This window comes from Oryctolagus cuniculus, chromosome 12, assembly GCF_051225735.1.
Source record: "Oryctolagus cuniculus isolate XC-2025 breed Fujian yellow rabbit chromosome 12, ASM5122573v1, whole genome shotgun sequence".
Taxonomy (NCBI): domain Eukaryota; kingdom Metazoa; phylum Chordata; class Mammalia; order Lagomorpha; family Leporidae; genus Oryctolagus; species Oryctolagus cuniculus.
In genome coordinates this window covers 8,487,882-8,504,409 of record NC_142878.1, presented here as the reverse complement: position 1 = coordinate 8,504,409, position 16,528 = coordinate 8,487,882, and the positions used below count along the sequence as shown (strand labels likewise).

General features: G+C 57.8%; 1 protein-coding gene across 4 annotated transcripts in view; it reads left to right on the top strand.

The window, feature by feature from the left end:
• IGF1R (insulin like growth factor 1 receptor) overlaps nt 1–16,528 on the top strand; it is a 250,880-nt gene that overhangs the window by 214,113 nt on the left and 20,239 nt on the right. For 3 of the 4 annotated variants that reach the window (XM_008248786.4, XM_017337784.4, XM_089311124.1), the window contains 8 exons: nt 2,076–2,290; nt 4,571–4,697; nt 6,480–6,718; nt 7,277–7,444; nt 8,091–8,298; nt 11,528–11,808; nt 13,000–13,136; nt 13,928–14,087. In XM_008248786.4, coding sequence (XP_008247008.1) covers nt 2,076–2,290; nt 4,571–4,697; nt 6,480–6,718; nt 7,277–7,444; nt 8,091–8,298; nt 11,528–11,808; nt 13,000–13,136; nt 13,928–14,087 — 1,535 coding nt within the window. The remainder of the gene's footprint in view (nt 1–2,075; nt 2,291–4,570; nt 4,698–6,479; nt 6,719–7,276; nt 7,445–8,090; nt 8,299–11,527; nt 11,809–12,999; nt 13,137–13,927; nt 14,088–16,528) is intronic. The other variant, XM_017337786.4, reaches the window with a different exon arrangement.

Below are 16,528 nucleotides of genomic sequence, written 5' to 3'. Positions count from 1 at the left end.
TTGTTGGCCTTTGCTCCCGGCCCGAAGACCCCTTCCCCACCAGGGAGGTTCTGTCCCGTGAGGCTCACTCAGGTACCCGGCAGCAGCCAGGGGCACCAGGGGCACCGCTGATGCTCATTCCCCTTGGGACCCGACTCGGAAGTGTCCTGTGAGCAAGTGTAGGCCTCTGGTAGGACATCTGCTTCAGTCCGAGCCCGCCTGAGTTCCCCGACCTCTGCAGCCTGGCGGGTAGAAGGAAGACTCGTGTGGGACCTGCCCCTGGGGGTGGCAGGTGCATCTGGCCATGAGCCAGGACTGCCCTGGGCACCACCCCCGTCACATTGCACGTACCAGGTCTGGGGTCACAGTCCGAGGCCACACGTGCGTGACCAGGAATGAGCCCTTACTGGAAGGAAAGCATGGGTGGCTCCTGTTTCTGGGGCTGCTTTGGTGGCCGTGAAAGTGTTCCGACCTCAGGGTGGGTTTCAGAGGCACTGCCTTTGGAATCCCCGTGGGGTCGGGATTCCCACGGAGTCCAGTGCTGGGAAGGGCTTGGGCTTCAGGCTATGCGACTGAGCAGTGGGGTCATGGGCTCTCGAAACCGAGAGGGAGCTCAGGTGTCACCTGTCCACACCCCTGCTTGTGGGAGTTCGTAAATGGGGCTACAAACAGCACTGAAGGACCTGCCTCTGCTGTGTGGCTCATCCCCGGCATTTTGGGTCCTGGGGCTGTGCCTGGACCCTCTCCTGCTCTGAACACCCTGTGGATTCTGTGGGGAGGGTGTTGTGCGCGTGCTTTGTGCTTCACCCTGTGTGCGGCTCCGACTGAGGATTTAGGTCTCCGTGCAGGTGCGGTGAAGACACTCAGCAGCTACAGAGAGCTGCCTGGGCGATGCAGCCTCCGTGCACAGTGGAGATCGAGTTCTGTCTGGCCCTGGTCAGCGGAGAGAGGGCTCTGCTCCTTCCTTCTCTGTGATCGTGTGCTGGGTCTAGGAGTGTGTCTTAGAAACAAAAGCCCCGGCCAGTCATCAAGCTCTGAATGAGCCCCAGAAAGGAACTGAGGCTGGAGAACCGGAAGAGAGAAATAATTCCAGTTCCAGGGGTGGCAGACTCAGCCGCCAACTATGACTTAGGCCTCTCTCTGGCTCCCCTGGGGAGCCGGCAGACAGCCACGGGGATCCTTCTCTAAGCTGTGGCCACCTGCTGTCTCACCTCCCTGGAGAGGGGTTCCTCCTGATCCTGGGGTATCCAGGGATAAGTTTCCCATGCTGCTGTCCCCGTGGACCTACTGCTTGTGTGTCCCCTTCCTGGAGCAGGTGCCACATTGGGCCTAGTGGGCCTGGGGCCCCCAGCACCTCATGGAAGCTCTTCTGTTAGATCAGTGGTTCCCCCGTGTGGGCCTGCAACTTGGCACGAGTGGGAAATGCAGATTCTCAGCCTGCCCCGATCTGCTGAGCTCTGTACAGGCTGAACCTGGACACTAAATCCTGCTGCCTCACGGGAGGCCCTGGGGGCTGCCTGCCCGGGACCACTTCTCCCCCACACCTTCTCCAAGGCTTGAAGCCTGAAGTCAGAGATGAGTGTGGGGGAGGTGGGAGAAAGCTCATGGCTGGTCCCCTTGTGTCTGTCTCCCCTCCCATTGTTTGCTGTGCTGCTCGCTGGACATGGGCAGGATTTATTCCCAAGGCTAACGGGAGACGCTACAGCAAGATGTTAGCCGCTCCGGTTGGGCAGCCAAGCGTGTCTGCTCCCCCGAGGGCCGCTTTCAGCCTCACTGTAGGTACCCAGCTCCGAGCACATAACCAAAGGCATTTGTAGGGAGTGGTCCGAGGAGTGCCTCCCCGTGTGGGGAGGGTCATTCGTGAGCAGTGGAGGTCATGAAGTTAGTTACCCTCCGAAGGATGTCCAGGTGGTGTCCTTGACTCATGCCATTGCCGATGCTGATAACACTCAGGGTTAACAGCACAACCTCTTATCGGCAAAGGAAATGCCCTAGTGGCGTCACGTGACGGGGAGGACCGCATGAGATGGGGCCCTCTGGCTAAGACGGACCGTGGGCCGGGACAGGTGCACTAATGGCGGGTTCTGTGCTTCCAGGAACTACTCCTTCTACGTCCTGGACAACCAGAACTTGCAGCAGCTCTGGGACTGGGACCACCGCAACCTGACCATCAAAGCTGGGAAGATGTACTTCGCCTTCAACCCCAAACTGTGCGTGTCGGAAATTTACCGCATGGAGGACGTGACGGGGACGAAAGGACGCCAGAGCAAGGGCGACATAAACACCAGGAACAACGGGGAGAGAGCCTCCTGTGAGTGGCCGCAGGCCCTCCCCTGCCTGGGGAGCCTTGGACCCCGCCCCCATCCCGGCCACGGCTGATGGTGGCAGCAGTGACCCCTGTGTGCGGGCCAGTTTCCCTGTGAGCGCCCCAGAGGCTTGTGAACTGTTCCCACTTGCATTTAAACAGGTGCTCGGGAGCCCCAGCGCTTCCTGTCTCCTCACACGAAGCGAGGGCCTTTTAAAAAACGAGCCCGTACTGTCCATCCCAGTGCGCGCCTGAGCTCCGCCCTCACTCCCCACAGCCCCCCGTGGGCTCGGCCTCTGCCCCACCCCCACCCCAACACAGAAAAGATGGAGTGAGCCCACAGTCCAGAATTGATACCACTTTTTAAATTTTCAGCAATTTAATTGGAAACTTTGACTTTAGGCTCTCTTATCAGAGTTAGAGTCATGCGCTTCTCATCTAATCCTGTATAGAAGACTGCTTTTTTTTGAGAGAGAGATTTATTTTACTTATTTATTTGAAAGGCAGGGTTACAGGGAGAGAGAGAGGGAGAGAGAGAGAGATCTTCCATCCGCTGGTTCACTCCCCAAATGTCCACAACAGCCGGGGCTGGGCCATGCTGAAGCCAAGAGCTTCGTCTGGGTCTCCCATGTGGGTTGCAGGGGCCCAAGCGCTTGGGCCATCCTCTGCTGCTTTCTCAGGCACGTTAGCAAGGAGCTGAATTGGAAGTGGAACATTGCAGGCAGCAGCTTAAGCTGTATGCCACAACGCCAGTCCCCAGAAAAATGCTTTTAAAAATAGGGCTCCAGGGGCCGGTATTGTGGTACAACAGGTTAAGCTGCCTCCCGTGATGCCGGAATCCCAATGGGCACAGGTTTGAGCCCTGGCTGCTCCACTTCTGACCCAGCTCCCTGCTGGCATGCCTGTAAAAGCAGAGGAAGATGGCCCAAGTCCTTGGACTGCTGCACCCACATGGGAGACCCAGATGACCCTCCTGGCTCCTGGTTTCAGTCTGGCCCAGCTCTGGCCATTGTGGCCATTTGGGGAGTGAACCCGTAGATGGAAGAACTAACTCTCTCTCTGTAACTCTGCTTTTCAAATAAATAAAAAAGAAATCTTAAAAAAAACTGGGGCTCTGTTTGGCTGGATGGGGCCATAAAAGTAAATCTTCCCTTCCCACTGGACTTCCCGGAAGGCAAGGGAAGGGAGTTAGAGAAGCGTCGTAGGCCCGAGCAGGCGTTCGCACCTGCGCACGCTCGGGGTGGCTCTGTGACATAGCTAGCAGTGGGCTGCGGCTTGCTTCACTGGCGTCTGGACTCCTCACCTGGCGGTCACTGGGACTGCACGGAGGGGTCACAGAGGGAAGGATCGGGCCCCGGAGCTGGAGGGCGTGTCCAGAGCCCCTGCCTGCCCCCTGCTCAGACCCCAGCACAGGCAGGGCTACCAGGGCATTCTCAGGTCGGCCAGTCCAACCTGTCAGGTTGCGAACACAGCAGCCGCTGATTTCCCCTCCGAAACAGGGTTGGGGGAAATCCCCGAATAGCACATCAGCTGTGCCATGGCAGCGCCTTCCCTGTCTTAGTTGAGCTTCTTAGTCTTGATGGCCTTGGCCTTCAGTCTCACTGCTTCCCCTCCTGGTGCGCAGGGGCCTTGGAGGAAGGCACCCTGCAGGCTAAGGAGGGCGGGCGCCATCAGTCCTCCCTGGTGCTCCTCAGAGTTGGAACTTGGGGCTGGTCCCTGGCTTCCCTCAGCAGCCCGGACGGTCCGCCCAAGGGCACAGAGGGCTTGGCTGAATGAAGCTGTTGTTGACCACGCTTCATCTGGTCCCCTGCGGCTGTCCTCCAAGGAGTTCCTGTGTCCTTCGGGTTTGCCGCCCAGTGTGGACTAAGCAGTTCCTTCCTGGGCCACACCTGTGGGTGTGCCCCACTGCAGGGCAGGTGCCATCATCCTTAGACACTTCCATCCAGCTGAACGGTTCACTCCCACCCACCAGGCACCCTTTGAGAAGCAGCATCTTAGGGGTGGGCAGAAAGGCACGGTGACGTCATGCACTGAACTTCAGGTTAGGACACACTCACAGTTCCCCAGGCAAGCAGCCAGCACAGCTGACCGGATGAGGACCAGGGAGCGAGCCCCTTGGAGCTCCACATAGTGGAGCTGTTTGTAGACAACCAGGAGGCCATGTGGGGAGTCCGGGCAGAACCGTGCATGGGTAGTCAGCGCTGGGGGAGACGGGGCTGCTGCCGAGACAGGTGCTTTCCCGAGACACAGGCATCTGTCACTCACGGATGTACCCCTGTGCCCCAGGTGAGAGCGACATCCTGCATTTCACCTCCACCAACACGTGGAAGAACCGCATCATCCTAACCTGGCACCGCTACCGCCCCCCTGACTACAGGGATCTCATCAGCTTCACCGTCTACTACAAGGAGGCGTGAGTTTCTGCATTTGGTGCTGTCTTGCTGTTGGCAGGGTGGGGACAGGGTGCAGCCAGCCTTGTGGTCGTTGCACCATTGGCTGAATGCAGGGAGTCAGCTGGGTCCCCAGGGAAAGCCAGGCTGAGCCCCTGTCCTGGCTGCCTGGTGACGTGCACCCTAGCCAGTGGCAGCCACCTGGGATAGCATTAGCTTCAGGTCTTTCCTTCTTTGGGTAATTAGAGGTTGTCAAACATACGAAAGCCCAAGAGAGAAAGCTTGGGTATTTGGGGGAGAATTGGGTCAATCCAAGTGTCATAAACTGTGCTGGGGACTTGGTTGAAGCGTCGTCCCGACCTTCGTCCCCGGGAGCCCTACTCCAGGAGTCCCCAAGGTTGCACAGCTGGTCTGGTCCATGGTCTCTGGTGCATGGACCCCTCTCAGTCTCTGCTCCTAGGTCATGAGCCCTCCAATGGGGGAAGGAGAAGGAAGGGCAACCAAGCTCCACGTCTCTACCAGAAGCTACTCGATATCTCTTGTGCCATCAGGTGATAGCCACCTGCCCTGGCAGTTGCTAACTGACCGCGGCTCTCACTGGTCTCCCTCCTTCCTTCGCCTCCCATGTGCACGTGGTTCCCCCATCTGCATAGTCATCTTTTCATCTAAGGCCCATCTTAGTGCCACAGGTTGCTTTCCCGGGTGCTTGGCTTCCCAGGGGTGGGAACCAGAAGCCCCGTGGCAGCATCTGGTGCCCTTTCTCTTGCTGGAGCTGGGTCCTGGAGATGGCTTGAAGAATGAGAAGCTCGGGCTTATGCGGCATCCAGGGTTTGTGTCTGTGCTGCCATGGTGACGGCAGGCAAGGCCACGTTGATGTCCACTCCCCATGCCCGTGGCCGGTAGCTCTCCAGACCTCTGATCTGATGAGTGCAGTTTCCACGCTGCACCACGCATCTCCCTGAGGGTCCTGCCAGTGCTTTGGCCGTGGCTGCTGACCATCTCACTGAGGAGCAGATGCTAATTACTGAGGCAGTCTGGGAAGTGTTTAATACAAGACACCTGTGCATTGGAGTTGGCGAGCAATTTAGATTTTTTAAGGTACTGTTTTTCTGTAGGACGTCATTTTTCTCCAAAACTTTTTTATTTATTTATTTATTTTTTGACAGGCAGAGTTAGACAGTGAGAGAGACAGAGAGAAAGGTCTTCCTTTTGCCATTGGTTCACCCCCAAAATGGCCGTTATGGCTGGCACTGCGCCGATCCAAAGCCAGGAGCCAGGTGCTTCTCCTGGTCTCCCATGGGGTGCAGGGCCCAAGCACTTGGGCCATCCTCACTGCCTTCCCGGGCCACAGCAGAGAGCTGGCCTGAAAGAGGAGCAACCGGGACAGAATCCGGCGCCCCGACCTGGACTAGAAACCCTGGGTGCTAACACCGCAGGTGGAGGATTAGCCCAGTGAGCCACGCGCCAGCCAAAAACTTTTCTTTTTTTAATATCTGAAATTTGCTTTAAATGGCTGTGTTTTTTTTTTTCTTACAATGAAAAAATGCCGCAGCCAGAGGATATGAGCACTTGCATGTGTCCTTAGGGAGCAGCCTTGTCAGTCGCAGTAGCGATGGAACAGCTCGTTCCTGAGAGTTGGCCTGCAGGGCTCAGGGCGTGACTCTGGGGAAGCCTGGGTCCCAGCCGCCGAGCCGTGTCCTACCATGCAGATCTGATCGACTGTTACTCGAGTTAGGATTCCCGTTGTGGAAAGTGTGACATGTGAGACCCTGGGAAGGTTTTGTGTGAGCTTTGCTGTCTTTCAGACCCTTTAAAAATGTGACGGAGTATGATGGGCAGGACGCCTGCGGCTCCAACAGCTGGAACATGGTGGACGTGGACCTCCCTCCCAACAAGGACCTAGAGCCTGGTATTCTACTGCAAGGGCTGAAGCCCTGGACTCAGTACGCCGTCTACGTCAAGGCCGTGACCCTCACCATGGTGGAGAATGACCACATCCGAGGGGCCAAGAGTGAAATCTTGTACATTCGCACCAACGCCTCAGGTACCTGTGCTCCAGATAAGCCCTGTGCCCCCCGCCCCATGCTTCCTGAGCTCGCTGTACTGGTGGAGTAGGTGTAGGTGCAGGGGTGACAGGGAGATGTGCCTGTTGCCCTTCTTAGTGATGCGTGATATTGTATCGTGGTATCGTGTTTTTGGAAGGTAGAGGCAGGCAGGCGGAGATCTTCTGTCCTCCGATTCACTCTGCAGATACTCACAACAGCCAGCGCTGGGCCAGGCCAAAGTCAGGAGCCCAGAACTCAACTCAGCTCGCCCACACGGGTGCATGGGTGGCCGGGACCCAGGTTCTTGAGCCACCGCCTGCTGCCGTCTCCAAGACTGTGCATTGGCAGGAAGCTGAATTTGGAATTGAATTCAAGACTTGAACCCAGGCATGCCGATACGGGACGTGGGCCTCCCACGTGATGCCTGAGCAGTGTGCCGAAGGCCCACCCCCGTCACTGTCCTCTTGCCCAGGCCGGCCTCCCAGCTTCCTCTTGGCTGGCACCGAGAATCTGAAGGGCCAGCCTGTCCTCTGAAATGTCCTCTGTTCTCTTTCCAGTTCCTTCCATCCCCTTGGACATCCTCTCGGCATCCAACTCCTCGTCTCAGCTGATCGTGAAGTGGAGCCCCCCGTCCCTGCCCAACGGGAACCTGAGCTACTACATCGTGAGGTGGCAGCGGCAGCCCCAGGACGGCTACCTGTACCGGCACAACTACTGCTCCAAAGGTAAGAATACTGGAAACCGCACCTGGGTCGGGGCGGGCGTTGGCTCCCACGGCTGGGATGCGTCCGTGCCCTCCCACGGCTGGGATGCGTCCGTGCCCTCCCACGGCTGGGATGCGTCCGTGCCCTCCCACGGCTGGGATGCGTCCGTGCCCTCCCACGGCTGGGATGCGTCCGTGCCCTCCCACGGCTGGGATGCGTCCGTGCCCTCCCACGGCTGGGATGCGTCCGTGCCCTCCCACGGCTGGGATGCGTCCGTGCCCTCCCACGGCTGGGATGCGTCCGTGCCCTCCCACGGCTGGGATGCGTCCGTGCCCTCCCACGGCTGGGATGCGTCCGTGCCCTCCCACGGCTGGGATGCGTCCGTGCCCTCCCACGGCTGGGATGCGTCCGTGCCCTCCCACGGCTGGGATGCGTCCGTGCCCTCCCACGGCTGGGATGCGTCCGTGCCCTCCCACGGCTGGGATGCGTCCGTGCCCTCCCACGGCTGGGATGCGTCCGTGCCCTGGGTGGTGCACGCAGGGAGCTGCATGAGCCTTTGCTGGCAGCCAGCTGCCCTCCTCTGAGAGGGGCTGACAGCTCGTGTCTGTCCTGCGCGTGTATGGCTCAGCTCTCATTCACACCGCCACTTCCGCTTTTCTTCCTGGAGAAGACAAAATTCCCATCAGGAAGTATGCGGACGGCACCATCGACGTGGAGGAGGTGACGGAGAACCCCAAGACGGAGGTCTGTGGCGGAGAGAAGGGGCCTTGCTGCGCGTGCCCCAAGACCGAAGCCGAGAAGCAGGCTGAGAAGGAGGAGGCGGAGTACCGCAAGGTGTTCGAGAACTTCCTGCACAACTCCATCTTCGTGCCCAGGTACGGGTCAGGCAGGTCAGCGCTGGCCACTTAGGGAGCCACGACAGGCGGCACTGCTGCTCCCTACAGGTGTAACCCACGCTCAGGGCACAGCCTCCTGTAGAGAACAGGTGGCTCCTGTCCTACTGCTGAGGAGCTGGGGCGCAGAGGGCGTCGGGCGCTTGTCCACGCTCGGGAGTGGGAACGCCAGGACGTGGGCCTCTCTCAGCCTGCAGAGGAGGAGTCCTGTTGCAAAAGGGGCAAAAGCAGAGCCAGTTCTGTGGGGGGCCCGGCTTCCGAAAATAGCCCAGTATCCCAGGCACGCTCCACACCCAAGGGTGGGAAGCAGCGTAGAACATGGGCTTTCCAGGCAATGCAGCACCTGCCCCACGGATTCCGGCTGCTCCGAGCGCTCTTTCTGCATAGTGGGGACGGCAGTGGGGGGCGGAACGGCTCCCAGCAGTGCCGTCCGTAGCAGCCCAAGGCTGCAAGCAGCTCCAGTGTCTGCAGGTGAACGGATGAGCGCTGTGGTGGAAACATCCCAAGAAATATTGTGCAGCCAGATAAGGGGATTCTGACCGGATGACAGGGACAAGCTTGAAACCACGGCACCAAGTGGAGCAGGGCAGACACAAAGGAGCAAGTCTGGAGGACGCCCTGTGATGGGGCGAGGTCCTGTCTGGAGTGATCCCAAGTTTTTGAAAAGGTGTCAGTGACTGTGTGGCATAGTGAATGCAGTGAACTCCCCTGAATTAAAATGCCACAATTTTATGTTGCATGCACTTTCATCGCATTTTTAAGGTTTACTTTGCCATAATAAAAAAATAGTAAACAAAATAGCATATTTTAAAAGGCAGGGGAAGGTGCGGCAGGGGAGGCCAGCAGCGTCTGGAAAAGAAAAGGAACAGAGCAGTGTGGAGGTGGAAAGACTCACTTGCAAGTCCAGTTTCCTGCTGTAAAACTGCGTTGCTAGGGCCGGTGCAGGGGGTTGAGCCACGCCAGAGCATTGGCATCCCCCATTGGAGCACTGGGTTGCATCCTGCTGCTGCACTTCCAGCCCAGTTCCCGGCTAACACACCTGGGAAGGCAGTAGAAGATGACCCAAGTGCTTGGGTGCCTGCCACCCACCTGGAGACCCAGGGGAAGTTCCAGGCGTCTGGCTTTGGCTCAGACTAGCCCTGGCCATTTGGGCTACTTGGGTGGTGAAGCATTGGATTGAGGATTGATCATCTCCATCCCTCCCTCTGCTGTGCTGCCTTTAAATCAATGAATTTTTGTTTAAGTTTTAAAAAAAAAATTTATATGAACGGTGGTGAGAAAGAGAGAGAGAATTAATGGGTCCATCTTCTATCCACTGATCCACTCCCCAAATAGGTGCAATGGCCAGGGCTGGGCCAGGCCTAAGCCAAGAGCCGTGAATTCCGTCTGGGTCTCCCACATGGTGGCAAAGGCTCAAGCACTTGTGCCATTCCCGGGCACATTGGCAGGGAGCGTGATTGGAAGTAGAGCAGCCCAGATGTGAACTGGTGCCCACATGGGATGCTGGCATGACAACCAGCAGTGCAACCCACTGTGCCACAACACGAACCCCCATAGCTTCTTACTTGTAGACATAGTGTGTGCTGGGTTGGTTTTGAAGGCAAGGCAAGAGCTTTGCTGGATGTAAAAATGGTCCTCCTGGCCGGCGCCGTGGCTCACTAGGCTAATCCTCCGCCTGCGGCCCCGGCACCCCAGGTTCTAGTCCCAGTTGGGGCGCTGGATTCTGTCTCAGTTGCCCTTCTTCCAGGCCAGCTCTCTGCTGTGGCCCGGGAGTGCAGTGGAGGATGGCCCAAGTGCTTGGGCCCTGCACCCCATGGGAGACCAGGATAAGCACCTGGCTCATGGCTTCAGATCAGCGCGGTGCGCTGGCTGCAGCGGCCATTGCAGGGGTGAACCAATGGAAGGAAGGCCTTTCTCTCTGTCTCTCTCTCTCACTGTCCACTCTGCCTGACAAAAAAATAAGTAAATAAAAAGGTCCTCCTGGCGATAGATGTGGTTCCTTGCGTTCTTCCCTTCTTGAATGAAAGCCCTGGTCCCTTCCCCAGCACCTGCCTTCCCTCCCAGGTTTGCCCGGGGGCAGCGCGCAGCCTGGGGCAGCTGAGCCCTCCAGTGACTTCTGGCTGCCCCTCCCGCGGGAGCGCCCCAGCAGGGCGCTGACGGCCTCCTGTGTCCTGGGTGTCATCTCGGGTCCTTGGGCAGCTGGGATTCGTCCCGTTTGCTCTCTCCCTTTGCCAGCAGTCTCAGCACCTCTGGTCCACGCTCACTGCGGGTTGCTGTTCCTCTGTCCAGGCACTGCTTTTGTGTCGTGACCTGGATGCTTCCTGTCAGGAACCTGCTTTAAAGGTGTCTGGGGCGGAGCCAGGAAGCTCACTTTCCACCTGCCCCAGCAGCAGCGGCGGTCGGAGGGGCCTCCCTGTGCCTCCCGCCACCTCTTCTGCCCTTTGGGTGTGGACGACCATCCTGAATGATTTCCTGTGGGCTTCTCCTACGCCAGTAGATCCTGTAGCTGTCGGTAGGAAGCCTGCTGAAGTCGTGACGAAGACTCTGCCCCTCTCTGGAGCCTTGGGGAGGCTGCAGGTGCTCGATGCTTAGTGGGAGGCAAAGTCAGGCTGGAGAGGCCTGCAGGAGGGTGGCACAGGCTCGGGCCTGGGGACGAGAATCAGTGGGAGCCCCCGGGGAGGGTCTTGGGGTCACGCTGGCACGTGCTGCTGGGATCAGGGCATCTCTTACAGAGGTGAGTCACCACCCACAGCCCCTGGAACCCCTCTCCCCCATCTCCCCAGGGACTGTGGCCTGCACCTCATCTGTGCCCTCACTGCTGATAAATCTGTGTGTAGCCAGCAGACTTGCCCCTTTTCTTGCTTAACTGTAAGATCTGTGACTGAGAGGGCCCCCAGAGCACCAGTGAAACAGCAACCAGCTTAGCGCCTGGCCGAGGGTGGCCGTGGCATTGCCCGCCTCTGGGTGTAAGCCAGTGCCCGCCCCGGGAGCCAGGGAGTCGTTTGCTGCACCTGAGGCTGCAGAGTGGAGGAAGTAAGGAAAGCCCGTGTTGCTTGTCGGTTTTTATCCAAGGGGGCTGAATGATTCCTTGTCTTCCGAGGCTAAGATTTTTCTCCTCTGCCTGTTACTCTCACCCAAGTCATTAAAAAAAAAAAAAAAAGGCAAAAGAGGTAGAAGCAGCACTTGCAAGCCAAGCTTCTCTCCCTCGCAGACCCGAGAGGAAGCGGAGAGATGTCGCCCAGGTGGCCAACACCACGCTGTCCGGCCGAGGCAGGAACGGCACGGCGGTGGACATGTACAACAGCACGGACCTGGAGGAGCTGGAGACAGAATACCCTTTCTTTGAGACCAGAGTGGACAAGGAGATAACGGTCATATCTAACCTGCGGCCGTTTACTTCCTACCGCATCGATATCCACAGCTGCAACCACGAGGCGGAGAAGCTGGGGTGCAGTGCCTCCAACTTTGTCTTTGCGAGAACCAAGCCTGCAGGTACAGTGTGACCCTGCGCTCCCTGCTGCAAGCACACTCGTAGCCTGGTGGAGAAGACCGTGGTTGGTGGGTACGGGGTCTGGCCCCCAGGCAGTGACCCTGACTCTCACCCCTGCCCACGGAGGAGTGGGCAGTCACTGGTAGGCAGCGTGGCAGATCAGCCAGCCAGGGACGGAACCCATGCTGGGATAGCGGTGTCACTCCCGTGTCTCTAGAAGGTACTCCAGCCCGGGGGCACCCTCTAGGATTCACCCTGCAACCTGGTTGCCCTGCGCATCCGCCACTGTGCACAGGTAAAAGCACCTGCTCCCTCCCGAGTTCCCAAGATTCCGCCAAGTCCCCAGTTAGCTGCCTCCGTTCAGAGGGGTCACTGCTTCTTGGGTGAACTCCCAAACCCTCCGCCCTGCTGATCTGTAAGTTGCTCAAACACAGCCAGTCGTCACTCATCCACTTTTGAAGGTGGGTGGAGTGCCCAATTCTTGTTCCTGTAGGAAGTGTCAGGTAGCACCCGGAGTGGAAGTGACCAGACCGGGTGCTGATGAGCCGTTGCCTTAGGGCAGCCATTGGTCTCCTGTGCCTCGGCTTCCCACAGCCCTCCCAGGACAGACACAGACCAGGCAGTCTGCCACTACCCTTCCCAGCAGTAACTGTCCACGACCTTGACCCACGACCTTGCTTTCTGCTTTCAGAAGCAAAAGCAAGAGAGCCACCACCACAAGGTCAGGGTCAGGAGCGGTCAGCAGCAGGGGAGAGCTCGCTGATGCCGTCCCACGCCTAGCAGCCTCCTCCCCGGCCAGCCCTGTGGGGCCTTCACTCCCGTGTACGTGCCGTGAAGCCGACGGCAGGGGCTCCGTGCTCTGCTGCTGCTCACTCAGCTGCCGCGTTCGGTCGTTTTGTGTGGTGGTGTTTGAAGTGGATGAAGCAGAGTAGGAGACAGCGGCTTAGGTAGCCAAGGCTTCCCCGCGGTGCCTGGGTGCCGGCTTTCTGGTGGCGGCCAGGTGAGTGGAGGATGTTGCGGTGCCTTGAGATGTGCAGGTCCTCAGGTTGGTCGAACCCTGCACCAGCTCAGGGGGAGTCTGTGTGCTCCCCAATGCCTGGATTAGGGGCGGCAGCATCCTCTGGTCAGCCCAGTGTTCTCCCTCCCCCGAGGACCCGACTCTGACTTTGTCACTTGTTCAATCGATTGTACAGAAGGAGCGGATGACATTCCGGGCCCTGTGACCTGGGAAGCAAGGCCTGAAAACTCCATCTTTCTGAAGTGGCCGGAACCTGAGAACCCCAACGGATTGATCCTAATGTATGAGATAAAATACGGGTCTCAGATCGAGGTAAGACTTGGTGGTGGTACGGTCTGTAGGCGCTTCCACCAGCTCCACAGCAGGAGCTGCATTAGAAACAGGGTACTCCCGGCCAGCTTCCGGCTTAGCACAAGAAGGGGAGGTGGGAGTGAGTGAGGAAAGGCCTTTCCCCCAGCCCCGCGCACCATGAGGAGCACGCAAGAAGCTAGGCTGTCTGTCACTCTTAGGAAGCAGGCAGGTGCGTGCCCTGGCGGGTCAGGCCCTGGCTAGGATGCCCACGTCCCATATCGGTGTGCCTTGGATGTGATGCCTACCTCTGGCCCCTGACTCCGGCTTCCTGCTCCTGTAGACCCTGGGAGGCAGCAGCGATGGCTCAAGTAGTTGGGTTCCTGCTGCCCACGTGGGAGTCCTGGGTTGAGTTCCTTGCTGTGGCTCTAGCCCAGCCCTGGCATTTGGGGGAGTGAACCAGCAGATGGAAGCTAGCTTCTCTCTCTCTCTCTCTCTCTCTCTCTCTGCCTTTGAAATAAATAAGTAATTAACGCAAAAAAAAAAAAAAAAAAAAAAGACATGATCTCGTTGTGGCAAATGTTTCCCACCTGGACTAGCTCAGTCTTAATAACAGAATCCTCCTTGTTCGTTTTGGAACGTTCTGGTTATGCTCCATGTTGCTTGAGGACCTCCTAAGATACTCTGGATCGTTTTTAGGTGCTGGGGGAGAAGAGATCGGGCAGTTGGGGCCACCAGTGTGGTAGATGTAGCTGGCAGGTCCCAGATTCCTCCTGGGCTTGTGGGAAACGGACTGTGTGTTTTATTTCCCCCAGGACCAGAGGGAATGTGTGTCCAGACAGCAGTACCGAAAGTATGGAGGAGCCAAGCTCAACCGGCTAAACCCGGGGAACTATACAGCCCGGATTCAGGCTACGTCGCTCTCCGGGAACGGGTCGTGGACGGAGCCTGTGTTCTTCTATGTCCCAGCCAAAGGTAAGGGAGTAGAGTGTTTACACCAGAATTGGATGGAGCCGGGATTTGGGACGCCCGGGTCCCTGCGGGGATCTGGTTTTCTGTGAGAACTGAATCGTCAGGCTGGCAGAAGGTCGTGCCGGGAAGGCAGCACCGTGGCTGGGAGCTCCAGGGGCGGCAGATGCTGAGCTGTGGGGCCTTGTGGAACAGGCGGGGGGCGGGTTGGAGGCCATTGCAGGGGCATAGCCACTGGAGAGTGGAAGAGCAACCTGTGCTTCCCGGCTGCCTGTGTTCCAAGCCAGGGTGCAAAGCCCCACGTTGCCTGTTCCACGTGCTGCCTGGCACGCGGTGTAGCCGGTTAGCCAATGATTCAGGACTCGGAATCCTGCGGGATCATCCAGTCTGGCCTGCTCCAGGGCAGAACTCTCCAGGGAGCATCCCTGGCTGAGACCCTCTGCCCCCTGGTATGTGGATGCGTTCTTAGAGCACCAGCATGCTTTGCAAGCACGCAGCACTCACCGTTTGGTGCGGAAACTGGGTGATGTAAATGGATGCTCACTCAGTGACACAACAGGGTGCTAAGGAGGCTGTTTTACCTGGTGATTTCACACAATGAAGCTGAGTTCTAGACAACTGCCAAGCACGACATGGACCTAAATTCTCTTGGCCAAGAGAATGTAGCCTTTTGGTGAAATTATTCCCATATCCCGTTCCCAGTGTTTTTGCTTTCGTTAGACACCCGCTTGCTTTATACAGTGTCACCTTCATATGGTTCTCGAATGGCTCACACCGTTCCTGATTGCTCTGCACCGCAGAGATCAGCCCAGCCCTGCTCAGTGCTAGTGCTTTAGTGTCCAGAGCCCGGGTCCTCCCTGCTCTCTGCATTTCTCCTGCTCTGAATAGAACAAGTTCTCAGCGGGTCCGGCAGTGCCACGCCTGGCTACTTCCCTAGAAGAATTGAATGCAGTGTGTCAGAGAGGTAGCTGCACTTGAGGGTCAGTCGCCGCCGGTGCCCCAGTAGCCAGGAAGTGCCGTCGGCGTCGGCGTCCTGTAGCGCGGACTGGGGGCTGGAGAAGTGTGTAGATTCACAGCGGAACACTCGTCTGCCTTAACAGAGGGAAATCCTGTCCCTCCGACAGCGTGCGTGCGTGGCCTGGAGGATGATGTGACTCAGTGAAATCAACCAGGCACAGAGGACAGACACCACACGGTCTCACTCGGAAACTTATAGACGGAGAGAGAAGGGTGTTTGCAGGGGCTGGGGAGTGGGGATTTGGGGAGATGGCTAACAGTTTCAGTGGGACAGTAGGGATAGGTTAAGAACAGCTATTGTAGAACGTGGTGACTCCATTGAGAAATGTATCCTTGAAAATTGCTAAGAGTAGATTTCAGGTGTTCTTAGCACAAAATGATCATTATATGAGTTAATGCATACGTTAATTAGCACAATCAAATTAGTCCATGATGTGCACGTATTTCAGAATAGCATATTGTATAGCACAAATACATTCAATTCTCATTGTGGGTTCAATTCAGTACAAAACAAGGACTCCAGCAGTCTACCTCATCAGCACCAGACACCCAAAGATGTGCACGGTGTCTCAGCGACTTGGAAGGTGATGGCGAGAGGGTAGGGCCCGACAGAACTGGAGACCCCAAGCCAACATTTTTTGTCTCTGGCAGTGTGCCTGCCTGCAGGTCCTCAAGGCAGACAGGGCTTGGGCAGAGACCTGTCCGTTTATGTAGTTGTGCCGCCTTTCCTGGGCCTGCAGCCTGCACATGGCCCCCAGACCGTCTGCAGGATCGTGGCTCCCTGCCTTTCTCCTCTGTCTCCCTGGCTCCGTCTCTCCCCAGCAGCAGAGCCTTGCTTCGGGGGTCCGGGCTCGCGCTGTGGTCCCTGGAAAGACGGCCTTGTCTGCTGAGCTCAGTGGCCTTGGCTTGTCTTGAGAGCTGTCGTGCCCCCGTCTGGGTTGGCCACCCCACTTTAACCCCACAAATGCCAGGATGGCAGTGGCAAGCCCGGGTGTCCCTTGGATGGAATTTTCCCGGCAGAAGTTGGCACAGACCACAAGGAAATTGAAGCCGCTGCCTGCTGAGCGGGGGGAGGTTTTCCCTGATGCCAGTCGAGACTCAGGCTGCAGCGGAGTCTGGTTTCCTCTCGTTGAATCCTCAGAGGAGATGGGGGTCGGAAGCTCTCTGGGGACCACTCCTCTGGGGTCGCCTTGTGTGCCTGAATACTACCGGGTTACCCTTCAGACCACACTTGTGCAGACTAAATAATCTCCGGTCGCCTGGCCTTTTCTTACAACTCGATCTCACGGGCGGATTTTCTCGCCACTTGATCATTTTGTTCCTCTGGGCGTGTTCCAGTTCCTCATGTCCCTGCTGAAGTGTGGGCCTTGCACACACTGCAGCCTGACCGGGGGCGGAAGTGATGGAGATACGGGGAGTGGCCCTCAGGG